The sequence below is a fragment of the Nicotiana sylvestris genome, chromosome 8, assembly GCF_000393655.2.
Source record: "Nicotiana sylvestris chromosome 8, ASM39365v2, whole genome shotgun sequence".
NCBI classification, from domain to species: Eukaryota; Viridiplantae; Streptophyta; class Magnoliopsida; order Solanales; family Solanaceae; genus Nicotiana; species Nicotiana sylvestris.
In genome coordinates this window covers 43,474,720-43,498,448 of record NC_091064.1, presented here as the reverse complement: position 1 = coordinate 43,498,448, position 23,729 = coordinate 43,474,720, and the positions used below count along the sequence as shown (strand labels likewise).

Here is a 23,729-nt window from a genome sequence, read left to right as displayed (position 1 = left end):
GGGATTGCTGAGATGTATAGATGCTAGTCAAGCCACGACAGTTATGACAGAGGTACATGCTGGAGTTTGTGGGCCACATATGAGCGGATATGTATTGGCAAAGAAGATTCTTCGAGCAGGGTACTATTGGCTCACTATGGAGCGTGATTGTATCGGTTTCGTGTGGAAGTGCCATCAGTGTCAGATACACGGAGATCTGATTCATTCTCCGCCGACAGAATTGCATACAATGTCAGCACCATGGCCATTTGTTGCCTGGGGCATGGATGTCATTGGGCCAATTGAGCCGGCAGCTACCAACGGTCATAGGTTCATTCTGGTGACCATCGATTATTTTACTAAGTGGGTTGAAGCTAAGACTTTCAAGTCGGTAACCAAGAAGGCAGTGGTAGATTTTGTTCATTCCCATATCATCTGTAGATTGGGATCCCAAAAGTGATCATCACGGACAATGGTGCTAATCTTAACAGCGGTTTGATGAAAGAAGTGTGTCAACAGTTCAAGATTACACACCGTAATTCCATACCATATCGTCCTAAGGCGAATGGAGCGGTCGAGGCGGCCAACAAGAACATAAAGAAGATACTGAGGAAGATGATAGAAGGATCCAGACAATGACATGAGAAATTACCATTTGCATTGTTGGGTTATCTCACTACTGTCCGTACTTCAGTAGGGGCAACTCCTTATTTGTTGGTATACGGAACTAAAGCAGTAATACCGGCAGAAGTTGAAATTCCATCCCTTCGGATTATCGCTGAGGCTGGGATTGATGACGATGAATGGGTCAAAGCCCGATTGGAGCAGTTGAACTTGATTGATGAAAAGCGATTGGCAGCAGTATGCCATGGCCAATTGTATCAAAGGAGAATTGCAAGAGCCTACAACAAGAAGGTGCGCCCCAGAAAATTTGAAGTGGGGCAGCAGGTGTGGAAACGAATCCTGCCACATCAGACCGAAGCAAAGGGCAAGTTTGCCCCGAATTGGCAATGACCGTTTATTGTGACCATAGTGTTATCCAATGGCGCTTTATGTTTAACAGAAATCGAAGGGAAATGCGTCGACATGGCTATCAATTTGGATGCAGTTAAGAGATATTATGTATGATTTCTTTTGATTGTAATTGTTGTTTGTTTGTACTTGGCATTTATCGGAGAATGAAATGACGGAGGCAATTCTTTCTTCTATCCAAACACTTTAACCTTTGCTTCCCCCTTTGAGCCTTATTTATTCTTTCATATCCCTCTTTTGGAATCAGTAATGAAAATGAAAAGAAAAGAGAAGAGAAAAATAATGATAATAAAGACAAAAAGAAAAGTCACAAGAAAAACAAAGGAATTGGGAACTACGTTTGACCTGATTCCTCAAAGAAGGATACGTAGGTGCCTCATGGCTCGGTCATGGTGTAACAAAAAAAAAATAATAAAATCCCCAACCAAGAAAAACTGGGGCAGAAGTTTGTGTTTGTAATATTGGGAAGAAAGTTCGATTCCAAGAGTTGTAATGTTTTACCCATCAAAATGATTTTGAACCCTTTTGATACCCCTTTTCTTTTAGCCATACACAAAAACCCATATTGATGTCCAAAAAGACCTCCCGATCAGTATCCGAGAAGTGCCAAGTCATGCAAACGGAAGTCGGGAATAACACTCTGATCCCCAGCAGAGAAGAAGATCATAAGCTGGAAATGAATTGGTAGCCGAAAGAATCCCCAACAGAGAGAGTCATATCGGTAACACTCCAATCCCCAGCTGCAAAAAAATAAAATAAAATGAGAGAGTTTTATCGATGAAAACCTCCGCAGGCACCATAAGGCGACGTAAGTTGAGAGAAATAAAACGAGAGAGTCTTATCGGTGAAAACCTTCACGGGCACCATAAGGCGATGGGAGTTGAGCGAAATGAGAAAGTCTTAGTAGTGAAAACCCCTCGAAGGGCACTATGAGGTGACAAGACAAGATTGGCGGAAAGGATCCGCATTTGGCAAAGAGTTGAGTTCCTGTTTATACCCAGCAAGATGAGGCCGCCCGAAAGATTGATTGATACAAGTAGACTGAGTTGATTAATCCAGAATGCACGACATGATCGTTGGGATCGGTTATATCATTCAGATAAGTTCTTTGCTTTCTTTTTCCCCAGTATTTGTTCAGAAAGACTCCTTCCTTTTCTATCTTTTGAAATCATCACTTTTTCATTTCTTGGTCTAAAGACTTTATCTCCCCAACAGTTTATTTTTGAAAAGGATTTTTCAGAGCTTATTACTAGTTGCCAAGATGGTGCAAAAACACAATGTGGATAGGACGGGCCAAAGATAAGGCAACAAAGCGAAAAGAAGTTTGTCACAAGACCAAATGATGAATGGGTCTAGATTCCAGGAGGACCGAATTTCCAGGGGAAATTGGAGAAAAACAGAAAAAAAAACAACAGTTGAAAAGTTATGGATCAAATTCCAAGAGGATCCCCAGCAGATTTGTGAGATGCAGGAACAACTCCGGCAGATTATCGACGAAGTTCCGCGATGGTCGGACAACACAGAGCGGGGAAGGAAGAGAAAAGAAAAACCATCCCCAGCAGGAATATCATCCCCAGCAAGTTTTGTAATAAAGCGCATAGCAGGGAAAGGAAAAGAGGAAAAACCATCCCCAGCAGGAGTGGCGCGACCACTCACCATGTTTTAAACTAACAAATTTTTCTTTGATTTGAAGCAGGGGAAAGGAAATGTTATTGACAGCGGGAAGACATGGCCACAAAGAAGATTATCGAATTGGGGCAGAAAATTTTCTTGAAATCAGATACCCACTTGGGGAAGATGGAAGATAACACAAGTTTTTAAGGAAGTGGAATCCCAGCAGTATACGGGAGAAGGAAATACAAGTTTTAAAGAAAGCAATCTTGGAAGAAGCAAGATAACCCGAGTTTTAAGGGTAGTGGTCTTTGAATCAGTGCCATCCCCGCCATTGTTAAAAGGAGGAAAGTAACTAGTCTTAAAGAAGGAAGATAATTCCCCCAGCAGTGTTATCCTCGGCAGGTTTCAGAGAAGTGAAAGCACCAGCTTTAAAGGAAGTAGTCTTTGAAGAAGGAAAATAACATATTTGTGATATCAGTGTTATCCCCAACAGTTTTCAGAGGAATAAAACACCAGTTTTGAGGGAAGCAGTTCTGAAAGAGGATGATTCAAGTTAGAAGGAAAATGGTTCGGGAGGCAGGAAGGAACAACAATAATAAAACGCATTCTTTAAGAAGTAGTTGAAGTCAGGAACCCGCCTGGAGAATGGAGGTATTACATTTTACGAAATAGTTGAGGTCAGGAGCCCGCCTGGAGAATAGAGGTGTTATATTTTAAAGTTTGTTGAAGTCAGGAGCCCGCCTGAAGAATAGAGGTGTTACATTTTAAAGTTTATTGAAGTCAGGAGCCCGCCTGAAGAATGGAGGCGTTACATTTTAAAGTTAGTTGAAGTCAGGAGCCCACCTGGAGAATGGAGGTATTATCTTTTAAGTCGTAGTTGAAGTCAGGAGCCCGCCTGGAGAATGGATGTATTATCTTTAAATTGTTTATCGAAGTCAGGAACCCGCCTGGAGAATAGAGGTGCTATATTTTTAAGAAGTAGTTGAAGTCAAGAGCCTGCCTGGAGAATGGAGGTATTATCTTTTAAGTCGTAGTTGAAGTCAGGAGCCCGCCTGGAGAATGGAGGTATTATCTTTAAATTGTTTATCGAAGTCAGGAACCCGCCTGGAGAATGGAGGTGCTATATTTTTAAGAAGTAGTTGAAGTCAGGAGCCCGCCTGGAGAATGGAGGTATTATCTTTTAAGTCGTAGTTGAAATCAGGAACCCGCCTGGAGAATGGATGTGCTATGTTTTAAAGTCAAGTTGGAGTTAGGAGCCTGCCTGAAGAATGGAGGTGTTACATTTTAAAGTTAGTTGAAGTCAGGAGCCCGCCTGGAGAATGGAGGTATTATCTTTTAAGTCGTAGTTGAAGTCAGGAGCCCGCCTGGCGAATGGAGATATTATCTTTAAATTGTTTATCGAAGTCAGGAACCCGCCTGGAGAATGGAGGTGCTATATTTTTAAGAAGTAGTTGAAGTCAGGAGCCCGCTTGGAAAATGGAGGTATTATCTTTTAAGTCGTAGTCGAAGTCAGGAGCCCGCCTGAAAAATGGAGGTGTTATATTTTGGAAGTTGTAGTTGAAGTCAGGAGCCCGCCTGTAGAATGGAGGTTGTTATATTTTAAGTTGAAGAAGTCAGGAGCCCGCCTGTAGAATGGAGGTTGCTAAATTTTAAGTTGTTGAAGTCAGGAGCCCGCCTGTAGAATGGAGGTTATTATATTTTAAGTTGTTGAAGTCAGGAGCCCGCCTGTAGAATGGAGGTTGCTAAATTTTGAGTTGATGAAGTTAGGAGCCCGCCTGTTGAACAGAGGTTGTTACAATTTCAAGTTGCTGTTGAAGTCAGGAGCCTGCCTGTAGAATGGAGGTTGTTAAATTTTAAGTTAATGAAGTCAGGAGCCCGCCTGGAGAATAGATGTGTTATCTTTAAGAAGTTATTGAAGTCAGGAGCCCGCCTGGAGAATGGAGGTGTTATATTTTAAGAAGTAATTGTTGTTGAAGTCAGTAAAGCAGAGGGAAACAACAAAAATCCCCAGCGGGAAACAACAAAAATCCCCAGCAGAGGAAGGCAGTTCAAGATTCGAAGGAAAAACAATGCGAAGCTCACAAGGAGGAAATAAGCAGTTCGAGATCGGAAATCAAGGGAGAATACAAGTCAAATCAGAAGTAAAGAAATACCAGAGGAAACACAAGGCAACACGGCAGCAACAGTCACATGACCAAGTTGAGAATAAATCTTTGTAATTCATAGATCATAGCTTAGTATAACTTCTTTATCTTTCATCAAGGTGTAATAAGGAGGTCGAAAAGCAGTAGCAACAGCATGCAGCAGCAGTAACGGCAAAAATGCAGTCTCATGGTAGTCCCAGCTACCAAAACTTCCCGAACTACATTAACCTGATTCCCTTCTAGCCAGGGATATGTAGGAAACCTTTGAAGCAAAGGTTCGGTTAAAACTATCCAAAAATGCTTCACACGGAGTATTCCAACGGGCAAAAATCGCTCGTATCCGCTCACTTTATCTTTGCGCGAAAACTCTTTGTGTTTTCGGACAAAGAGGGGTAGCTGTGAGCACGTGATTTTTGCCCTATGAGAACTACTCCCAAAAATTCAAAATAAAATGGTTTTGTGTTGTTTGTGATTTATTTATATTTTGTCTGTGCATGTTTATTTCTTGTTTTAATTAATTGAAAAATACCAAAAATACATTTTTTGCATGCATATTTAGGATTTAATTGTGCATTTTTTGAGTTAATTAAACCATGTCCTATCTTAAAGAATGAAAATCACAAAAATATGGATTTTGGGTAGCTTTGTCATTTTATTGTTTAATTGTGTGATTTATTTTTTGTTTGATCTTGTGTGTTAATTGTTGTTAAGGGTTAATTAATATCGTTTCAAAATAATCTTGGTTTTACAATTTAATTTAGGAATTTTGGTTTTTAGGAATTAAAAGAAAATGAGAGGGAAAAAGAAAATAGTGAAATCGGATTGGGCCATTATTTTGGACCAAAAAATCGGGCTAAAATTTTACCCCAAACCCGGTCCAGGCAGCTCCTCTCACAGGATGGTGAAACGACGTAGTATAGGTACCAAGCTACGTCGTCTCAATGGCAAACAATCTCAGCCATCCAATCAAGCCATATCCAACGGTCACAGATCAATGCCCACATCCAAGGACCAAGCCTGACCCGTTACCCGGTTCAAACCGACCCCCTACTTAGACCAAACGACGCCGTATGGGTTAATCTCCTTGATCCTGGCCGTTGATCGTGCTTGATCCAACGGCCAGGATTAAAACACCCCCTCCGTATACAAGTCCAATCCCTTACCCCACGCCCCAAAGCCATACCCCTCCACACCTGTTCGTCTCTGAGCTTCAGAGACCAAACAGATCCGCCGCCTTCAACCACCGTGCTTCGCCCACCGGAAATCGCCTCACGACGGTTCCGGTGGTCCAAATGACCCTATCTTCTCACCACTGATTCCCCTTGACCTCCCCATTCCGGATCCCTAACTCTTATCCCTCGAATCCCAGCCGTGTACCTCGAATGTTAGATCGAAAATCAGGTCGGAACCCTATCTCGTCCAATAGCCTCCAAATTCACACCACAACCTCCCCAAGACTTCTTCGTTCCAGTCCCACACTTAGTTTTCCTTGAATCATCCCCGACTTTTTTGAATCTTCAATCGAAGCTCAGAACCCAAAACCCTAGTTCATCTAATGAACCCCAAACTCACACCAGCTATCCACCTGACCTCCCTCGTGCCTAAAACGCCCTTGGTCTGGCTCGAATCTTGTTAGAACTGGTCGAGTTTCAAATCAATTGAAGAACCCTAGAGAGCCAAAACCTGGAACCTGTCTGAGTAAAGGGAAAATTTGAGGTTCTTAATCGACTTTAGTCGAGTGTTTTCAGTCGAGAACACTCGATTAAGGTCCATTTAGACCTCAAAAGTTTGAGTTGAAGTCTAAAATGGGAACTGTTCGGAGTTAGCCTGTAATTTTGAGGTATTTTTCTTCTTTTTCTTTTCTATTTTTGTTGTTATTTATCTGCTTAAGCTTCATAGTATTTCATCAACTTTTAATTTATTTCTCTCTTCTCTTTCGGAGCTTTTTCTGGTCTAGTTTTTCTCATATGGTTGGTTGGCATATGCTGAATCGATTGAGTATGTTTGTCCGTTAGTTTGGTTGTAAGGGTCAGTGCCCGTAATGTTCTTGCATAAAAACTGTGTCTAGTCTTGTAAATTGGTTACTAGTATTACTAGTTCAAATGATCTCACTTTCTGTGATGTCTGATTCCTTGTTTGTTTTGTTGTTCAGCATTTTACATATAAATTCAGTTATGTTCATCCAGTATGTGACAGTGTTTCATTCATTTTGTTTGATTTAGAATTGTGAACATAGTTAGTCATTCCCATGTATTTGTGTCAATCATGGTCTGAAATTTGACCTTGGTAGTTCAATGTGATTTTGTTCAAATGCATTGGTCTTTATTTTATGCTATTTGATCTGACCTGAGTTCTAGTTTGAATTACTGATTGAATTAGATAAGTTGAATTGGTTATAGCTATTGTAGTTTGTTGGATTCAGCTTAGTTAGTTGGTAGGTTTGAATAGGTTAGAGTTGAAAGGTTCAATGAAGAGTGAAAGGGATTGGGTAGGACAGTAATTTCAGGAACTTTAGGAGGGTAATTTGGGATTTAAAGGTTTAGCAAAGTGGCCTTGCTAAGTGGGTTGACAGTAAAGCACTTAATTAACCCTTAATCTAATATGTTAGTGGGGAACACAACATAATGGTATAAGGAGGGTCACAAGGACTTGATATAGAAAAATAGGCTGCCTATACCCGCGTGGGATTAATAAACAAAAAGAAGTTTAGTGGGGAACAAATGAATTAAAAAGAGGGAAAACATAATATAGTGGGGTTTGAGAGATGATGGGCAGAATTAGTTGAAAAATTCTGCCTAAAGTGCTTTTGAGAGTTGAGGGGGGCAGGCCTGCTTTGGGGGGTTATATATAGAGCCATTTTTAGACAGAAAAAAAAGGATTTTTTTTCTGAAAATCTTAAGAGAGTGCTGGAGAGTTAAAAAGAGAAAACAAAAAAAAGATATGGTTTCATTGCATCTGTAGGAGTAACTCGAATCCTGGACAGTGAATCCGATTCCCTTTGATTGCTTAAGTGGTTCAGTGGTCTACTGGTTCAGTTTCGGGTTTAATATATGCGTGGTTGAGTTTGTTTGTGGTGATATTGATTGCTGCTGTTTGGTCTTTTACAAACTTTCTGGGCTATGTCGGTAGTTGTTTGGAACTCCCAACTGCTGTTGTTGAACTGCTGTTGTATTGCTGCTCGTATTACTGCTGTTGCTGATCTCTCTTCTACTTTATATTTGTTCCAATTCCAGGTACACTTTTCGAATCGCCTTGATGTAGCTCCTTGAAGTTGGAAAAATGGAAATATTCACAGAATTGTGTTCATTTGTAGGCTGCCTGTTGTTTACAATTGGATGAATTACTAGTTAATTATACCTAGTCGATATTGATTATGTGTTTTGTATTATGTGAATAGTGGATACACACGGATTGAAATTAAGAGCTACTGAACTGCTATGCTCATGTTGACATGCTGTTAGTTTACAAATTTGAGCTGTTAGGTTGTCAGTTTGCTTTACCATAACAATTAGTACTAGATGAAGTTATTTGAACTCTTGATTTGTTCTGCTATATGTGATTCATGTCAAAGTGGGCGACTAGTTAGGGACAATAATTTAATTAGAAACAGAAGCATCAGAATGTTCGAATGTACGCTGGTTTGTTTTGGGACTACTTGAATTCATGGTTATCTAGCAACCGCTTTAGTATAGATAGTGCCCACTTTAGTATAGCACTATTCTGTTAAAAAATCAAATTCAGAAACATGATTGGGGTTGCAAGTGTATGATGGGTCATCAAGTTTGATTTCGAGTTAAGCTTAATATCAGTAGGCATCAACAGTTTAGGCTAGTAATATCAGTAGGCATCATCAGTAACTTATTTAAAATAAGCAGGCACCATTAGCACTGACTAAACAAATTGGTCATGATAATTGGATATGAATAAGTTGTTAATTTGAACGAGCGTACGTCGTAGTATTTTATTACTATTTGGTAAACACACTCTGGAGAGTTGGAGTAATTGTGGTGTGCAAATGCTTATCCCGCAATCTTCTCGGCCTGATCCTGTTCATTTGAACTAGGCTAGTCCTAGGCCCACTTTGGGCCACTGAAAATTCACGGTTGGCCTGCACGAATTTTATGGCTTGGGCTCTTTGGGCCCAAGACTGATATGGCAATTGGCACGTTAGCACTCAAGGATGGATTGAGCTTTTAAGTTAGGTAGTGGATTCAAATTAAAAGGTTCATCCTTTCATTTGGATCCGGACTTGAACTTGAGGCCCGATTTTGTAATATTAATTAATTAGGACTTTTCCTTTTTATTTTTATTTTTTAGAGACAAATAAAGTAGAAAATTATAGATTGCTTTAGGTTTGCCCTTTTAGAATAAAAATGAGACGAGCCTCGCCGAACAAAATAAATAAATCACGGGGCCCTCGTTAAATGTATATATTGATTGCTTAGATTTCGGGACGGGCCGTTTAGCGAATTTCATGGCTTTCCCAAAATAATAACGCGCTAGTCACTTCAGGCGCGCTTTTAATAATTTACTTTCTGAAACTTGGGTGCACATTTATGTGGCCCAAATCCAAATCTCGACGTAGTTGAAATGTGTCGATAACCACGGGTGCATTGATGTGACGTGGTTGGAGATGTGTTTTTGCGACGTCGCAATTCTTATTAAAAATAATAATAATAAAAGCGGTAAAGAGTTTAAATTTGCACATAGGTTCAACATGTATTAAAATCAGATAAATAAGCCGAATGTGACAGTTGAGCGACCGTGCTAGAACCACGGAACTCGGGAATGCCTAACACCTTTTCCCGGGTTAACAGAACTCCTTACTCGGATTTTTGGTGCGCGGACTATTAAATAGAGTCAATATTTTCCTCGATTCGGGATTCAACCGGTGACTTGGGACACCATAAATCTCCCAAGTGGCGACTCTGATCCTTTAATAATAAATCCTATTTCGATTGTCCTTTAATTGAAAAAAACTCCCTCCTGGCCCCTTTGCAGTGGCGCGGGTAAAAAGCAGGTATGACAATGACTTATTATATATATTGATATGTGGGTATGAAGAGGCACTTTATACTTTTTAGTTAGAAAGAAAATGAAACATTTTATATATTGTGGAAAGGGTATTTGGAAAATTAAAGTTTTCAAACTTACTTGTACTTTTGGCATTTTCGGTAAGAGATCTGGGATTTTCTTTCATTAAGATATTTGAAAAGCATGATCATTTTCTGGAATTGTGAACTAGCTGAGTATTTTACTTTTGAGATATCTTTTTTATACTTGCATTTATGTTGTTATGAGCTATTGTGGAAATATAGGTTTTGGACTCAATCATATGTTAGCTCGTCACTACTTTCAACCTGAGGTTAGGTTTGTTACTTTTGAGTACATGTGGTCGGTTGTACTCACACTACATTTCCTGCACACTGCGTGTAGATCCCGGATGCTGATGTTGCTGCGTTCGATGGTTGCTGGATTTGAAGGTTCACCTGCGTCCTTGATGTAGCTGCCTCTTGTTCATGATAGCCTTAGCTTTGTAAAACTCTATTTATGTACTTTTCAAACAGAAGATGTATTTTCTTCATATCGGCTTTATGAACTCTATTCTTAGAAGCTCATGATTTGTACTACTAGTCCTTGGGGAATGTATAAAATTCAGTTAACTTCTCTATTTAATTGTTTGGTTGACTTTAATGGATTTGGATAGTTATTAGTTGACTTACCTAGCGGGTTGGGTTAGGTGTCATCACGACTAGTGAATTTTGGATCGTGACACACACCTAGGCTGAAAATTATAGGCTCTCACATATCTACATCTCTATCTAGTGGTATATCTACACCTATTGATTCACACAGTTAGAATGTTGGAGGGTCTGTACAGTGTGATACTTATCATCGGTTGCTTATCGTTCCCTATAAGGACGAGCAAGCAATTCTTATGTTATTTTTAAAAATTTTAATATAGTTTTATATATGTTAAGGAAGGTTATTACATATGTTAAATTTAATACAGATTTTTGACATCCTATAAGTCTACACATGCGATTGTGAAGTCTATGAAATTATTTTATAATAAGCCATGGAATTCCTGCAGATAGATACCATACAATGGTAGAGAGCATATGTGCAACCAATTTAGGTAAAAAGAAATTAAATTTATATATTACTTATTATATTCAACTAATATTAGTAGTTATTTTTCGGACGAAGTGTACATGGCAATATTAATATGAAAATAAATAAGTAATAAATTCGAGAAAAAAGTTGGTCATCAAATTAAAGATACTCTATGTTGCTCGAAGAGGTGGTAACAAGCCCGAATGATTACGAGCATATGTTTGGCATAAAAGGACGAATGCTCCTGATTGGAAAAAGAAGAGTGAACAAGAAAAAGTAGCTTGAGCCTCCAGTAAAGGTGGCTCGTTGCACGCTGGAGGTTCAATTAGTTATGAGGCCCATCAATTGATATTGATAACTTATTTATAAAAAATTTCTTAATTTTACACATATGCGATCAAAATTATACCCAACTCATAATTTTTTATTTTGGAGGAAAAGGAAGAAGGGAGAGATGTGACTCATGCTAAGGTCTTCCGGGAGACACATAAAAAAAAGGACGATACAAAAAGAGACCGGGTCGAGCAGCGTGCGTCGGAGACATATGTAAGATCGTAACTTCAAGGCTATTTTGTTTTTAACTAATAGTTTGTTATATAACATATTTATCTCAAGAAGGATATCATAAAAGTTTGGACAAGCAGCGTCAGACTCAACCTATTTTAACCCAACTGTCACCGATGATATGACTTTAATATGGATAGAGATGGAGGTGGATAGAGTCTATGGACTTGGATCGTACGATATTCCTCACATTATTTTTTGGGTGCTTCTACTTTGCAAAATCAAGAAGAGATGGAATCTATCCGAAAATAAATTTACGATTTGATGCAATAATGGGAAACATGTTATGAAATATTTGCTAAGAGGTAGAATTTCGTGAACAAACATGCCAAAGATCTATCTGCGGAGGTGACTTAATCAGACGACGAGGATTAGTGTTTTGATTATGGATGTGGTGTTTAGACCTGGTTGTGACAGACATATCTTTGAAGATTTTTAGACTTGATTGTGGTTATGAAGTTTAGACTTGGTTGGCTGTGAATTGTGATAGACTTGATTGTGTTTTGATTGAAGTGTTTAGATTTGTTTGAATATTTTTTATGCTTAGGCTAGTATTTGGACGTTTTTAGGTACAAACGTTATGTTTAATAATTTAATAATTCGTGTTTTATGGGTTTGATTGGTTGAAATTGTAATATTTATTGTTTGGCTGGATTTTTTTGGTTGTTTTTTCTTTTGACAAGTGGTGTATTTTATATAGTTTTTCGACGGATTTTTTACCACTTTAGTTGAAAAAATTACTTGAGTTTTTTTAGTTTTCCTACCGAAGTGGTCAGTATATTAAAAGATGTTTCTGAAAAATGTCCAATTTTTCGACTTGAAAATTTTCTGACGTCGATCGTTGGATAGAAAAAAATTTGGTCGTCCTCCATTTTAGGTTGTCTGACCATGTATGTCGGAAATTTCTGACCGATCGAAAAAGTGATTCCGACCAATGATTTTTTGACCGATCAAATTTTGTCAAAAAATGTCGAAAAAATCGGAATTTTCAACCCTTTTTCAACGGTTCTGGTGGTCGAAAATGCCTAATTTCTGGTAGTGTGTGACTATTTCAAATCGATTAATCCCAGTTTGTAATAGTCTTAGTTAAGAATACTTTTCCTGCTTTCAATTAAATCTGCATATCCTTCAGAAAAAAAACTTTCTATTTCGTACTATTTATTCTAACTAACACTTAAACATTTTTATTAATCTTATTTCCGATTTGATAACTATAGATAACTGCTCATAAAAAGTCAGATTACTTACTTGAGAAATAAGATTGATTACTTGCAACATGTTAAAATATTCTAATAATATATATATATATATATATATATATATATATAATTTACTACCAAAACAATACTAATTTCAGATGGAAATTTCTGATTGAATTTGTCGGTAACTTCTGACAAAATTCATAGGAAATTGGCTTGAAAAGCCCTTCCCAACAAGCCAATTTTCGACGAAATGTCAATGTGACTTGTTTTTGTTTTTGGGTAGCGATTAGATCCATAACAAATGTAATAGCTTTAGGTTTTATTTAGAAGATATATGGCTTCTTACCTTTTTCACTTCCTTTGCCTTTTCAACGTCTTTAACCTTCGCCTGGGATACAATTTCGACTTTCTTTTTACTCCATTTCTCTAAGCGTTGATGAATTTTCTTTGCGTCGATAGCACCTTTTACTGTAACTTCATCTTTCTCAAGTTTCACATCCACGGTATGAACTCCTGGAGCCATGTTAAATTGTCATGTCAATGTCAAACCAGTGGTGACTGATGAAAATACAGAAAAATTGCAAGAGCAATCTTCCTGGAAGAAAAACAGGAAAAAGATCCAATTGACCAAATTTCATATTTTTAATCAATAAAGGAAAAAAAGGTCAAAATTACTGCTCTACAGTATGAAATGTTTTGTTTTTCCCCTCCAATATACTTTGAGACTATTCATACTATCTCCGTTAGTCAATCATCTCGTACATTAAACTATAGTCAAAGGCAAATGAGTATATTTGGACCTTTTTAAAAAATATTTTGACATTTGAAATCCATGTCCAGTCCACTCCGGAACTCCGTTAAGAACAAGGACAAAAACTTACAAATTTAAATATTCCGTATAAATTATAATAAAGGGATCAAATTGGACAGCCTTTTCCATTAAAGAATCTTAGAGCTGTCTCTTTTCAATACATTGTTTTCATCTTTTTAATAGAAAATCTTTATAAATGTTCTCGTAGCCTTAAAAAGTGAAGACCACAGTTCAAAATAAAGCTCTATCAAATGTTTGCAGATTAGCATCCTAACTGGAAAAAACACCTTATTTTGAAAAGTATTTTTCATAAAAGTACATTTGGAGAGAAACTATTTGTGTTTGGCTAATCAATTTGAAAATCACTTTTGAATAATAATTTGTGTTCGACCAAACTTTTCAAAAAATACTTTTAAGTATTAAATTACAAATAAGGACATAAAGAGATTTATTTAATAGTTAATATTAAAGTAAATAAATAATTTCAAAAATTTATTAGTAAAGACAATAATTAAGTTTTTTCATTTTATTTAAGTAAAATATGAAAATAAAATAAAAAAGTACTTTAATTCTTTCAGGATGATTTAAATATATCAAAATATTATTCAACAAATATAAAAGCATTTATCCCAGAAGTTACTATATATTAGAAAGCTATTCTAAAAATAAGAAGAAATATTTATACATTAATATCCTATGTGTTAGATTTAGAATAAGTAAGATTATTTTGGTATATACAACATTTTGCTAAGGGTATTTTTGTAATAAGAAAAAGTAAAAATTGTCTGTGCTTTTGGAGAGAAACTATTTTTTTCTGCTTCTCAAAAAGTGCTTCTGCTTCTTCCCAAAAGCACTTTTTTTTGTGATAAAAGTTTGGCCAAATATTTTAGGCTTAGAAAAAGGTACTTTTTAGAAAGAAAAAAAAAACATTTTTGGACTTGGGAGAAACTTGGCTAAACATACTATTAACTCAGGTAAAACTAGTTATTATTTTGGCTAGGGTATTCATAAAAATCCGAAAAACCGAACCAAACCGAAAACCAAACCAAATCGACCAAAAAAATCGATACTTTTTGGTTTGGTTTGGTTTTGGTTTTGAAATTTAAAAACCGATCAAATTTGGTTTGGTTTTGGTTTTAATAAAAAAACGAACCAAACCGAATATAGGAGTAGCTCTTTTAAATTTAGAATTACACCTATATATATGTATACTTTTATACAAAGTTTCAAATTTTTTATAGTAAATGTTAATCGTTTGCACTTTTAGTACAGTTCTTTACCTTTACATTCTAGTTTGATTGATAATTTTCTTTTGTTAAGTGTAAGAATCTATTTCATGTTAAAAATAATATATTTTTAATTGAGTCCTTAAATTATTCATCACTATTTGATTCAATTATCATTAATATATCTTGCTAAATAATAGATTTCTCAAAGGGCAATTGATTTAATAGTGTTACATTAAAAATGTGGTTGCCGAAATATGTGTTTAGTAGTGTATGTCTTATATTTAAGGAAAAAAAATAAAAAATAACCGAAAATACCGACATAAACCGAATCGAGAAAAAACCGACTTAATTGGTTTGGTTTGGTTCTAATATTTGAAAAACCGACTTACTTGGTTTGGTTTCTTTTTAGGGAAAAACCGATCCACACCGAACCATGATCACCCCTAATTTTGGCAAACGTATCAGACCAATTGGCTCTCTTTCTCCCTTTCAAACACAAATCCTTTTTTAACCTAACCTATTGGTCCTAGTATTATAGACGACAGAGCGGCTGCCCGCTAGCGCCAGTGATCATCCCTTGCTTGGTGTTCCCTTGAGCGAAGGTCTAATATACAATTTTCTTCTTCTTGATCGAAGCTCTATCTCTCATTCAACCCTTCAAGGCTTCCTTCAAAATAGGAGTCCATAGGGGTGAATACTTGGATTGGACTTGGAAACCCCCTCGGTAGTACAAATAAAAATATTTAAAAAATTAAGAAATAAGTAAGTTAAAATGTTTAAGTACCTTGGGTCCTCAATAGAGGTTTTCTAATATCATGAGCACATTTTGGGCAGTGGAGACGAACTTTGTAAACTGCAGTGATTACCTCTATCTTTTTCTCTTCTTTAGACATGGCAACCCCTCAGCATTTACTAAAAAGAAGAGATCAGAAAAGGGATTGTTCATTCCTTTGATTTCGTTAAAGTACTTGGCTGAAATTGGTTGGTGGGAATTAGCAGCCGGTGGTTTACTAATATGTGGAAACTTGATGCATGAAAATTTGAATTTAATTAGTAGATTATAATCTTTTGTACCTCAAAATGGTCATTGGAAACAAAAAGATTTGACATCTTTTTTTTTCTTCACCTCCCTTTTCAGTTTAATTTTTATTTATATAGCTATTTTTTATTTTTCATTCGGCGTCAGTATCCGCTGTAGGGTCCTGACAAATTGAACTTGCCTCAAGTAAGCCCCATTAAAAGAGGAAAATGCTTCATGCCAAAAATAAAAAAAAATTACAGAAATAAGTCACAAATAGGAACTACTTGTCATGACCTAAAAACTCAACCCACGTGATGACACCTAATACCGCTTGTTAGGCAAGCCAACACTTAACGATAAATAAAAGAGAAAAGAAACTAACAGTTAAGAGCAGCATAAAGGTAACTCCGAAATATACAATACGAGTCTAAAATCAGACACTAATGGTCAACCATCTCAAGATATGGAGTCACGAGTACATAAGCTACTAGAATTTTTTTAAAATACATTGTCTGATAAAAAAAGAAACAATATAAATGAACAAGGAATTGGTGGTATTTTTCGAAATCACCAAGGCAACTGGATTATATGATTTGCAGGAACATCAAAACACGGGACAAGTGTTCAGACAGAACTTCTAGCACTGCTCATGGGACTGAAAATTGCTGTAAAAAGCACCTCAAACCACTCATCATTGAGACAGATGCACATGCAATAATCAGTATGTTAAACTTAACTACAATGCAATAAACTATTTAATTAACAATTGCAGGTTATTACTCTTACAGCTGGATAGTCCTTCTCTCCAAAGCATCTACAGAGAGTAAAATTGTGTAGCAGATAGTTTAGCTAAATATGGAGCCATGCATGCACAGGAGAGCTGTCTACTTTTTGGAAGTCCACCACCTTTTGCCACACCTTCTTACCAACAAGATCAAAGTGGAATGCTAAGAAGAAGGCTGATTAAAACTAAGTCTACTTTGTATAATAGTAGTGTTTTAACTAGTATTGTACCTAGTATTCATAGTAGTGTTTTATCTATTTCTACCTTTGTTACTAGCAATGGTTCCCATACGGGGGCCTTGGTTCCAAACTCTACTTTTGTAAATCTGATGCCAGTGATGCATCTGCTTAACAGCTCTACTATAAGTGTTTGATTATCTATAATATAACTATATCCTTTCGACCAAAAAAAAAAGAAATGGGAAGATGACCCCAGGCCTACGAACTATATGCAACTCTACTTTGAGTTGCCTATTTGGTATCGCTAAGCACCTCTCGGGACTTTGTTGGTACTAATATTCGAATCTGCATAAGAAGTGCAGAAGTATAGTATAAGTACAACCGACCCAATGTACTCCATAAGTGTCGAGCCTAACCCCGACGAAGTAGTGATAAAGCTAAAGCAAGAAACCTACGTATACGTATGTATAATTAAGTGACAAGAAATAACGAGAAATAACGAAGTAAGATAACAAGAAAAATATATATAACATGTCCCCACAATAAGCCATGATGGTGCCCAACGATGCCGTTAGGCAAGCCAATAATAAAATTATCATAACAAAAGCTAATCCAAATGCATTTCGAAACAATTAGAGAAATAAAGAGTGAAATTATTCGTTTTTATAGAAAATATAGATATTATTATTATTATTATTATTATTTTAAATGTTCGAATAGGGCCAAAATATAAATCAAAAAATCATAGCCGAATACAATCAAGAGCAAAATCTAAATCTAAAAAATTTGGGGTTACAAGTGCATGAGCATCTTCTAGGGAGTACAATACTAATACAACATGTCTAAAATATAACATAGACATGATAAAATAAATGAATAAGATGGAGACTCCGTGTCCTGCGGATCGTAACAAGACTCCGTGTCCTGCGGATCGTAACAAGACTCCGTGTCCTGCAGCTCACTATAAAGTCCCCTCAGTAGCCGTTCCTATGCACCAAGATGACCGCCAAATGAACCTATCTTACTACCTGCACTATTAGTGCAAAAGTGTAGCATCAACATGTAAATCAACACATACCTAGTAAGTATAGTAACACTATGTAAATTCGGATTAGGTGTAAATTTATTAAAGGAGTATTAATGTAAAATTTTAGGCATGTGAAGTCCTATTGGGATGAGTATGGTAAAAATAGTTATTTCGGAATCAAGACAGAGAGTCAGGTGCATAAGATTTAATAAAATCGACTAAGTTTATGGAAGGTATGTCTTCCAGCCTGATTTCAAGTGAAACTCTTTTCAGAATTTGAGAAAACAAAAAATATGAAAGTTATAGCCAATTGAAATACCTTTTCAATTATATATTTTGAAGCTTGAACGGATCTCTGTGCAAAATGTTATGCATATTTTACTGGACAATGCACAACCTGTGCGCTCAGATGCATGCCCAACTCTCCCGTGCATGACAACACACTTGTGGCAGTGCTATTGCCCTTGCTGCAGATTTAAGTGTGTGGTTGAGCCTTCAGCTGCATGGACACGCACCTAAAGGGCCATTTTAAAAGCCCTACCTCGTTCCCCACACCCCAAAATACGAAAACATGCTCTAGGAAGGGAAGCTCTCAAGAACCTAACTTCCTCCAAGGTCCCTTCATCATCCAAGGTAAGTTCTAATTATGACTCTAAGTTAATTTTAATTCCTCAACACCTTATTAACATGGGTAATAATTGAGACTCTAAGTTCTAATTGAGATTTTTAGAATATATCTAGGAGTAAGAGGATGGGTTGTTGGGTGTAGAAACATCACTAATAAGGGCTATGAGGTTTTACACCAATAAGGTTTTTGATAAAATACCTAAGTGACTAAAATATGAGCATTACTGCTAATATTGGTTCCACTTGATAGATATTTCCATAGATTATCGTTGAAAGAGGCGATGAAAATTATGATGCGCTTAAAAAGGCTAACATCAAGGTATGTGAGGATAACTCTCTATGTTTCAGAATGTTTGGGATTCTACTTACATCTCATTCTTATGACTATTACGAATTGCCTCAGAAAGTAAATATGCCTCAGTTCCATGAATAGTTATAGAATTTCTATTCTATAGATGACATGGTTTCATAATTCGTTCAATATTCCATGAGTCTCAGTTATGACAAATTATTTTATTATGAATACATGTCCCAGTATAGTTCTATTCAGCATTTCAGTATCATGTAACTCAATATGATTCAGTATTTCAGTATCTTGTATTGCAGTATGATCCTCAGACCCTGATTTTAAATCCTTGAACGTTGAACACATGTATTTAGGCCTGAGGCCGTAATGTATGCTTTATGCATCTTAGGTCCTGAGGCCACAATACATACACACACACACACACATACACACATACACACACACACACACACACACACACACACACATATATATATATATATATATATATATATATATATATATACTAAGGCCGAAGATTATTTAATCAGATAAACAAGTGGTTTCTCATTCAGAACAGAGAGTATTCATATCTTCACTGTCTTGCTCAGTTCAGTTATCAATTATCAGTTCAGTTTAAGTATTTATAGTTCTTTCTTTTAGTTGTTTTACATATTAGTGCAATTCAAATGTATTGACGTCCCCTTTTGCCCGAGGCCTGCATCTTACGATGCAGGTAATGATTTACAGGTTGACCATTCTTCTTGCTAGGACATCTCGTATCAGCTATTGGTGAGCCCTAGTCTTGTAGGGCATTGTCCCTCTTTTTTAGTCTTTATAGTATTTCAGTTAGTAAGGTATGCGGGGGACCTTATCTCGATAAATAATTAGTATTTTAGTATTCTTTAGAGGCCTCATCGACTATAATCCAGTTAGTCAAATTTTAGCAGGCTTTTATGTGTTAGATTGATTGGCTACTTGTTTATACTTGCAGACTTTTCAGCACTTTCTACATTTATGACATTTCAGTCAGACTCTTTAGTAGATCATCTTGTTGCATGTTTATATTCAACTTACAATTATACCATATATTGATCCAGCTCTCCAGTTGGTTTGCTCGGTCACATGTAGTCAGGCACTAAGTGTCATGTTACGCCCAAGCCATGGTTCAGGACGTGACAAAGCTTGGTATCAGAGCCTAGGTTTAAGAGTCCTAGGGAGTCTAGGAAGGCGTGTCCAGTAGGGTCACCTTTATGTATGTGTGCGTGCCACACGTGTATATAGTTGACCACCAAGACATTTAGGATAGTTCCATTTCTTTCATACTCTAGATTGTGCAGTTAGATCTACGCTTTCAAGAATCCTTCTAACTCATGCGAATTACATATTTCGAAAAATGCCTACAAAAAAAGTACACCAAGAGGACCTCGGCTACTCGCTAGAGGGCTATGGCTAATGCTGCTCACGAGGAGGACACTCCAGCACAAGGAGTTTCATTGGGATCGGTGCCTAGTGCTTCAGACATGGATGTCAGGGGAGCTATCCAGTTGCTATCCCAGATTGTTGCTACTCAGGCTCAGAGGCAAGGAACGAGTGCGGTTCATGAGATGAATAGTTCTAGGTCCAGGGAATTCCTTAACATGAAACCTATAGTTTTCACAAGGTCCAAAAGGACGAGGATCCATAAGAATTCATTGATGATGTTTCGAAGATATTTCGAGTGATGCATGCTGCAGACACTAAGGTAGCAGAGCTTGTTGTGTACCAGCTGAAGGATGTTGCTAACACTTGCTAGGAAACATGGGAAGAGTCACGAGGGGAGGATGCAACTTCTGCAACTTGGAAGGAATTTACAGATGCATTTCTTGAGTATTTTCTACCCATTGAGGTCTTGGAAGCTAAGGCTTTAGAGTTTTAGAGACTCAAACAAAATGAGATTGAGTGTGAACGAGTATTACCTCAAGTTCATCGCTCTGTCCAAGTATGCTTCGGAAATGTTACGTGATATGAGGGCTAGAGTTGGCAGTTTATGTTGGGGCTTTCAGATGACTTGTTTGCTGATGCTAATATAGCTGCTCAAAACAATGACATGACCATTACTAAGATGGTTGCCTTTGTTCAAGAGAACGAAGACAGGCTAAAGGAAGAAGAGTGACTACAGAAAGAGAATGATAGGAAATTTAGCAAGAGAGCTAAGTCTGTGGAAAAACTCAACCACAAGGTATCTCAAGGAGGTGTTAACTGCCATTTCTTCAGGAAACCAAAATCGAGACCTACTTCATCTTTAGCTAGTGCACCACTTCAGAGGTACAAGATTAACAAGAAAAGCTAGAATTTCAGAGCAGCAGGCTCATGGTCACATGCTAGTGTTGTCTACAGAATCCTTGATTACCCTATTTGCAACACGTGTGGCAAGAGGCACCTAGAGGTGTGTCATTCGTGCACAAATGGTTGCTTTGGGCTCAGCCAACAGGGCCACTTCTTGAGGGATTGTCCATCATCAAGGCATAATAATGGGGAAATGTAGCTTAGTCCACTAATTTAATAGCCCCTCATAACTCTTAGGCCCAACAAGGGCGTGGTACAACAAAGTCCGATAATACGGGCGGTGGTCAAAACAGTTTGTATGCACTAGCAGGCCGTCAAGATATAGAGGCTTGTAGAGATGTTGTCACAGGTATGCTAACAATCTTCACCTTTGATGTCTACTCTCTTATGGATATGGGATCCACCCTATCTTATGTAACCCCATATATTGCTAAGTTATTTGGGATAGAACCAGAAAAATTGTGTGAACCTTTAGAAGTGTCCACTCCATTTAGAAAATCAGTTATAACTAGAATTATATATTGGGGATGTCTAGTCAAAGTGTATCTTCCTCTTACCGTAGAAGACTTAATATAATTGGAGATGGCACACTTCGATGTAATCATGTGCATGGATTGGTTAGAGTCCTGTTATGACACAGTGGGTTATAGAACCAAAATAGTAAGTTTTGAATTTTTCGGTGAACCAGTCTTAGAATGAAAAAAGGATGCAGTAGCACCTAGGGGTAGGTTTATTTCCTATCTTAAGGCCAGAAATATGATCTCTAAAGGGTATAGCTATCAAGTATTTTGAGTTAGGGATGAAGATGCGTAGATTTCCACTCTCCAATTAGTACCAATACTAAATGAGTTCCCAGAATTGTTTCCTGGAGACCTTCCGGAGTCACCTCCTGATAGAGAGATTGACTTTGATATTGATCCACACCCTGACACTAAGCCGATATCTATTCCACCTTATAGAATGGCTCCTGCAGAGTTGAAAGAGCTAAAAGTCTAGTTGAAATATATTCTAGATAAGGGATTTATAAGGCCAAGTGTCTCACCTTGGGACGCACCGGTCTTGTTTGCCCAAAAGATGGATGGGTCGGTTGAATAAAGTCATCATCAAGAACAAGTTCCCTCTACCCAGAATAAATGATTTATTCGATCAACTTCAAGGTGGCCAGTATTAATCCAAGATTCACCTCAGATTGGGGTACTACTAGCTGAAGGTTAAGGAAGATGATATACCTAAAACACCTTTCCGGACTCGTTATGGGCATTTCAAATTTTTGGTAATATCATTCGGTTTGACGAATACACTAGAAGCTTTCATGGACCTTATGAATAGGGCCTTCAAGCTTTATCTTGATTTGTTCTTTATTGCATTTATTGATGACATCTTGATTTATTCCCGTAGCGAGACTGACCATGCAAAACATCTCAGAATCATGTTGCAGATACTGCATGATCACAAGATATATACAAAATTTTCTAAGTGTGAATTCTGTTTGAAGTCAGTAGCGTTTTTGGGCAATGTCATCTCAGACGAAGGCGTGAAGGTGGATTTTTCGAAAATAGAGGCAATAAAGAATTGGCCTAGACCCACCTCAGTATCCTATATAAGAAGTTTCTTGGGTATAACAGGCTGTTACAAGTGTTTTATACAGTGATTTTCCTCTATCACATCCCCTTTGACTAGACTAACTCAAAAGAAGGTTAAGTTTCAGTGGTCAGACGCTTGCGAGAAGAGTATCGAGGAGATGAAGAAGAGGTTGACTTCTCCTCCAATTTTGACATTACCGCAAGGAACCGAAGGGTTTGTTGTTTATTGTGATGGTTCAGGGGTTGGTCTTAGGTGTGTGTTAATGCAGCACGGTAAATTCATAGCCTACACATCCAGACAAGTTAAGGCTCACGAGAAGAATTACCCGACTCATGATCTTGAGTTAGCAGCTGTGGTATTTGCACTAAGATCTGGTGCCATTATTTGTATGGAGGGCATGTTGATATTTCATAGATCACAAGAGTCTCCACTACATATTCAAGTAAAGAGAATTGAATATTCGTCAGAGAAGGTGGCTCGAATTGCTCAAGGATTATGATGTTTAGATTCTCTATCATCTGGGAAAAGCAAATGTTGTAGCCAATGTTCTCATTCGGTGTTCTATGCGAAGCTTAACTCATGTTGAAGAAGAAAAGTGAACTATGATGAAGGAAGTTCGCCGCTTAGCAAGTCTAGGATTTCGACTTCTGGACTCTGAAGATGGTGGCGTTGTTTTCTAGAACATGGCTGAATCCTTCTTAGTAGCCAATGTTACCCAAGTTCACACCTCAAATTGGGGTTGTGAAGCGGTCGATGCAATTGTAATTACCCAACTAGGAGCCGAGATTGATTCCATAGGGAGCGTAGATGGTATTAGTAGTATATATTTGGACTAAGCGCGTGAGGTGTCTAAGTTGCACTTCCACAAACTTTGTTTTGATTCTACTTGTACATTATGCTATGCTTTGCAAATATAAAATATGAAACTAGAGAATAATGTTTTTGTGGTTATTTTTCAAATATGTAAAAGGTCTAGGGCTGTGACTCCCACCTAGGTGGTTGCCTAACGGGCTGTGGGCTTTAGAGCAAGTTTCATTGGTTGAGGTGTAATATAGCAATCAACACACAATTACCCACTCAATACCTCTCGGTAATAGAGTTGTTTTGCCTAATTTGTCTTTCTCAAATCCAAATGGGTAATTCCCAAAACAATTGATAGATGCTCAAGTCGAGTTTTACTATCTCTAGATTCAACCCTTTA

General features: G+C 37.4%; 1 protein-coding gene across 1 annotated transcript in view; it reads right to left on the bottom strand.

Annotated features, from left to right (window-relative positions):
- LOC104214832 (heavy metal-associated isoprenylated plant protein 4) overlaps nt 1-15,609 on the bottom strand; it is a 38,817-nt gene extending 23,208 nt beyond the window's left edge. Inside the window, exons 1-2 of the mRNA XM_070155583.1 lie at nt 15,477-15,609; nt 12,999-13,165 (exon numbers count right to left, since the gene is read on the bottom strand). Of these exons, the coding sequence (XP_070011684.1) occupies nt 12,999-13,165; nt 15,477-15,585 (276 nt within the window). The 5' untranslated portion in view covers nt 15,586-15,609. The remainder of the gene's footprint in view (nt 1-12,998; nt 13,166-15,476) is intronic.
- Nucleotides 15,610-23,729: the final 8,120 nt, after the last annotated feature.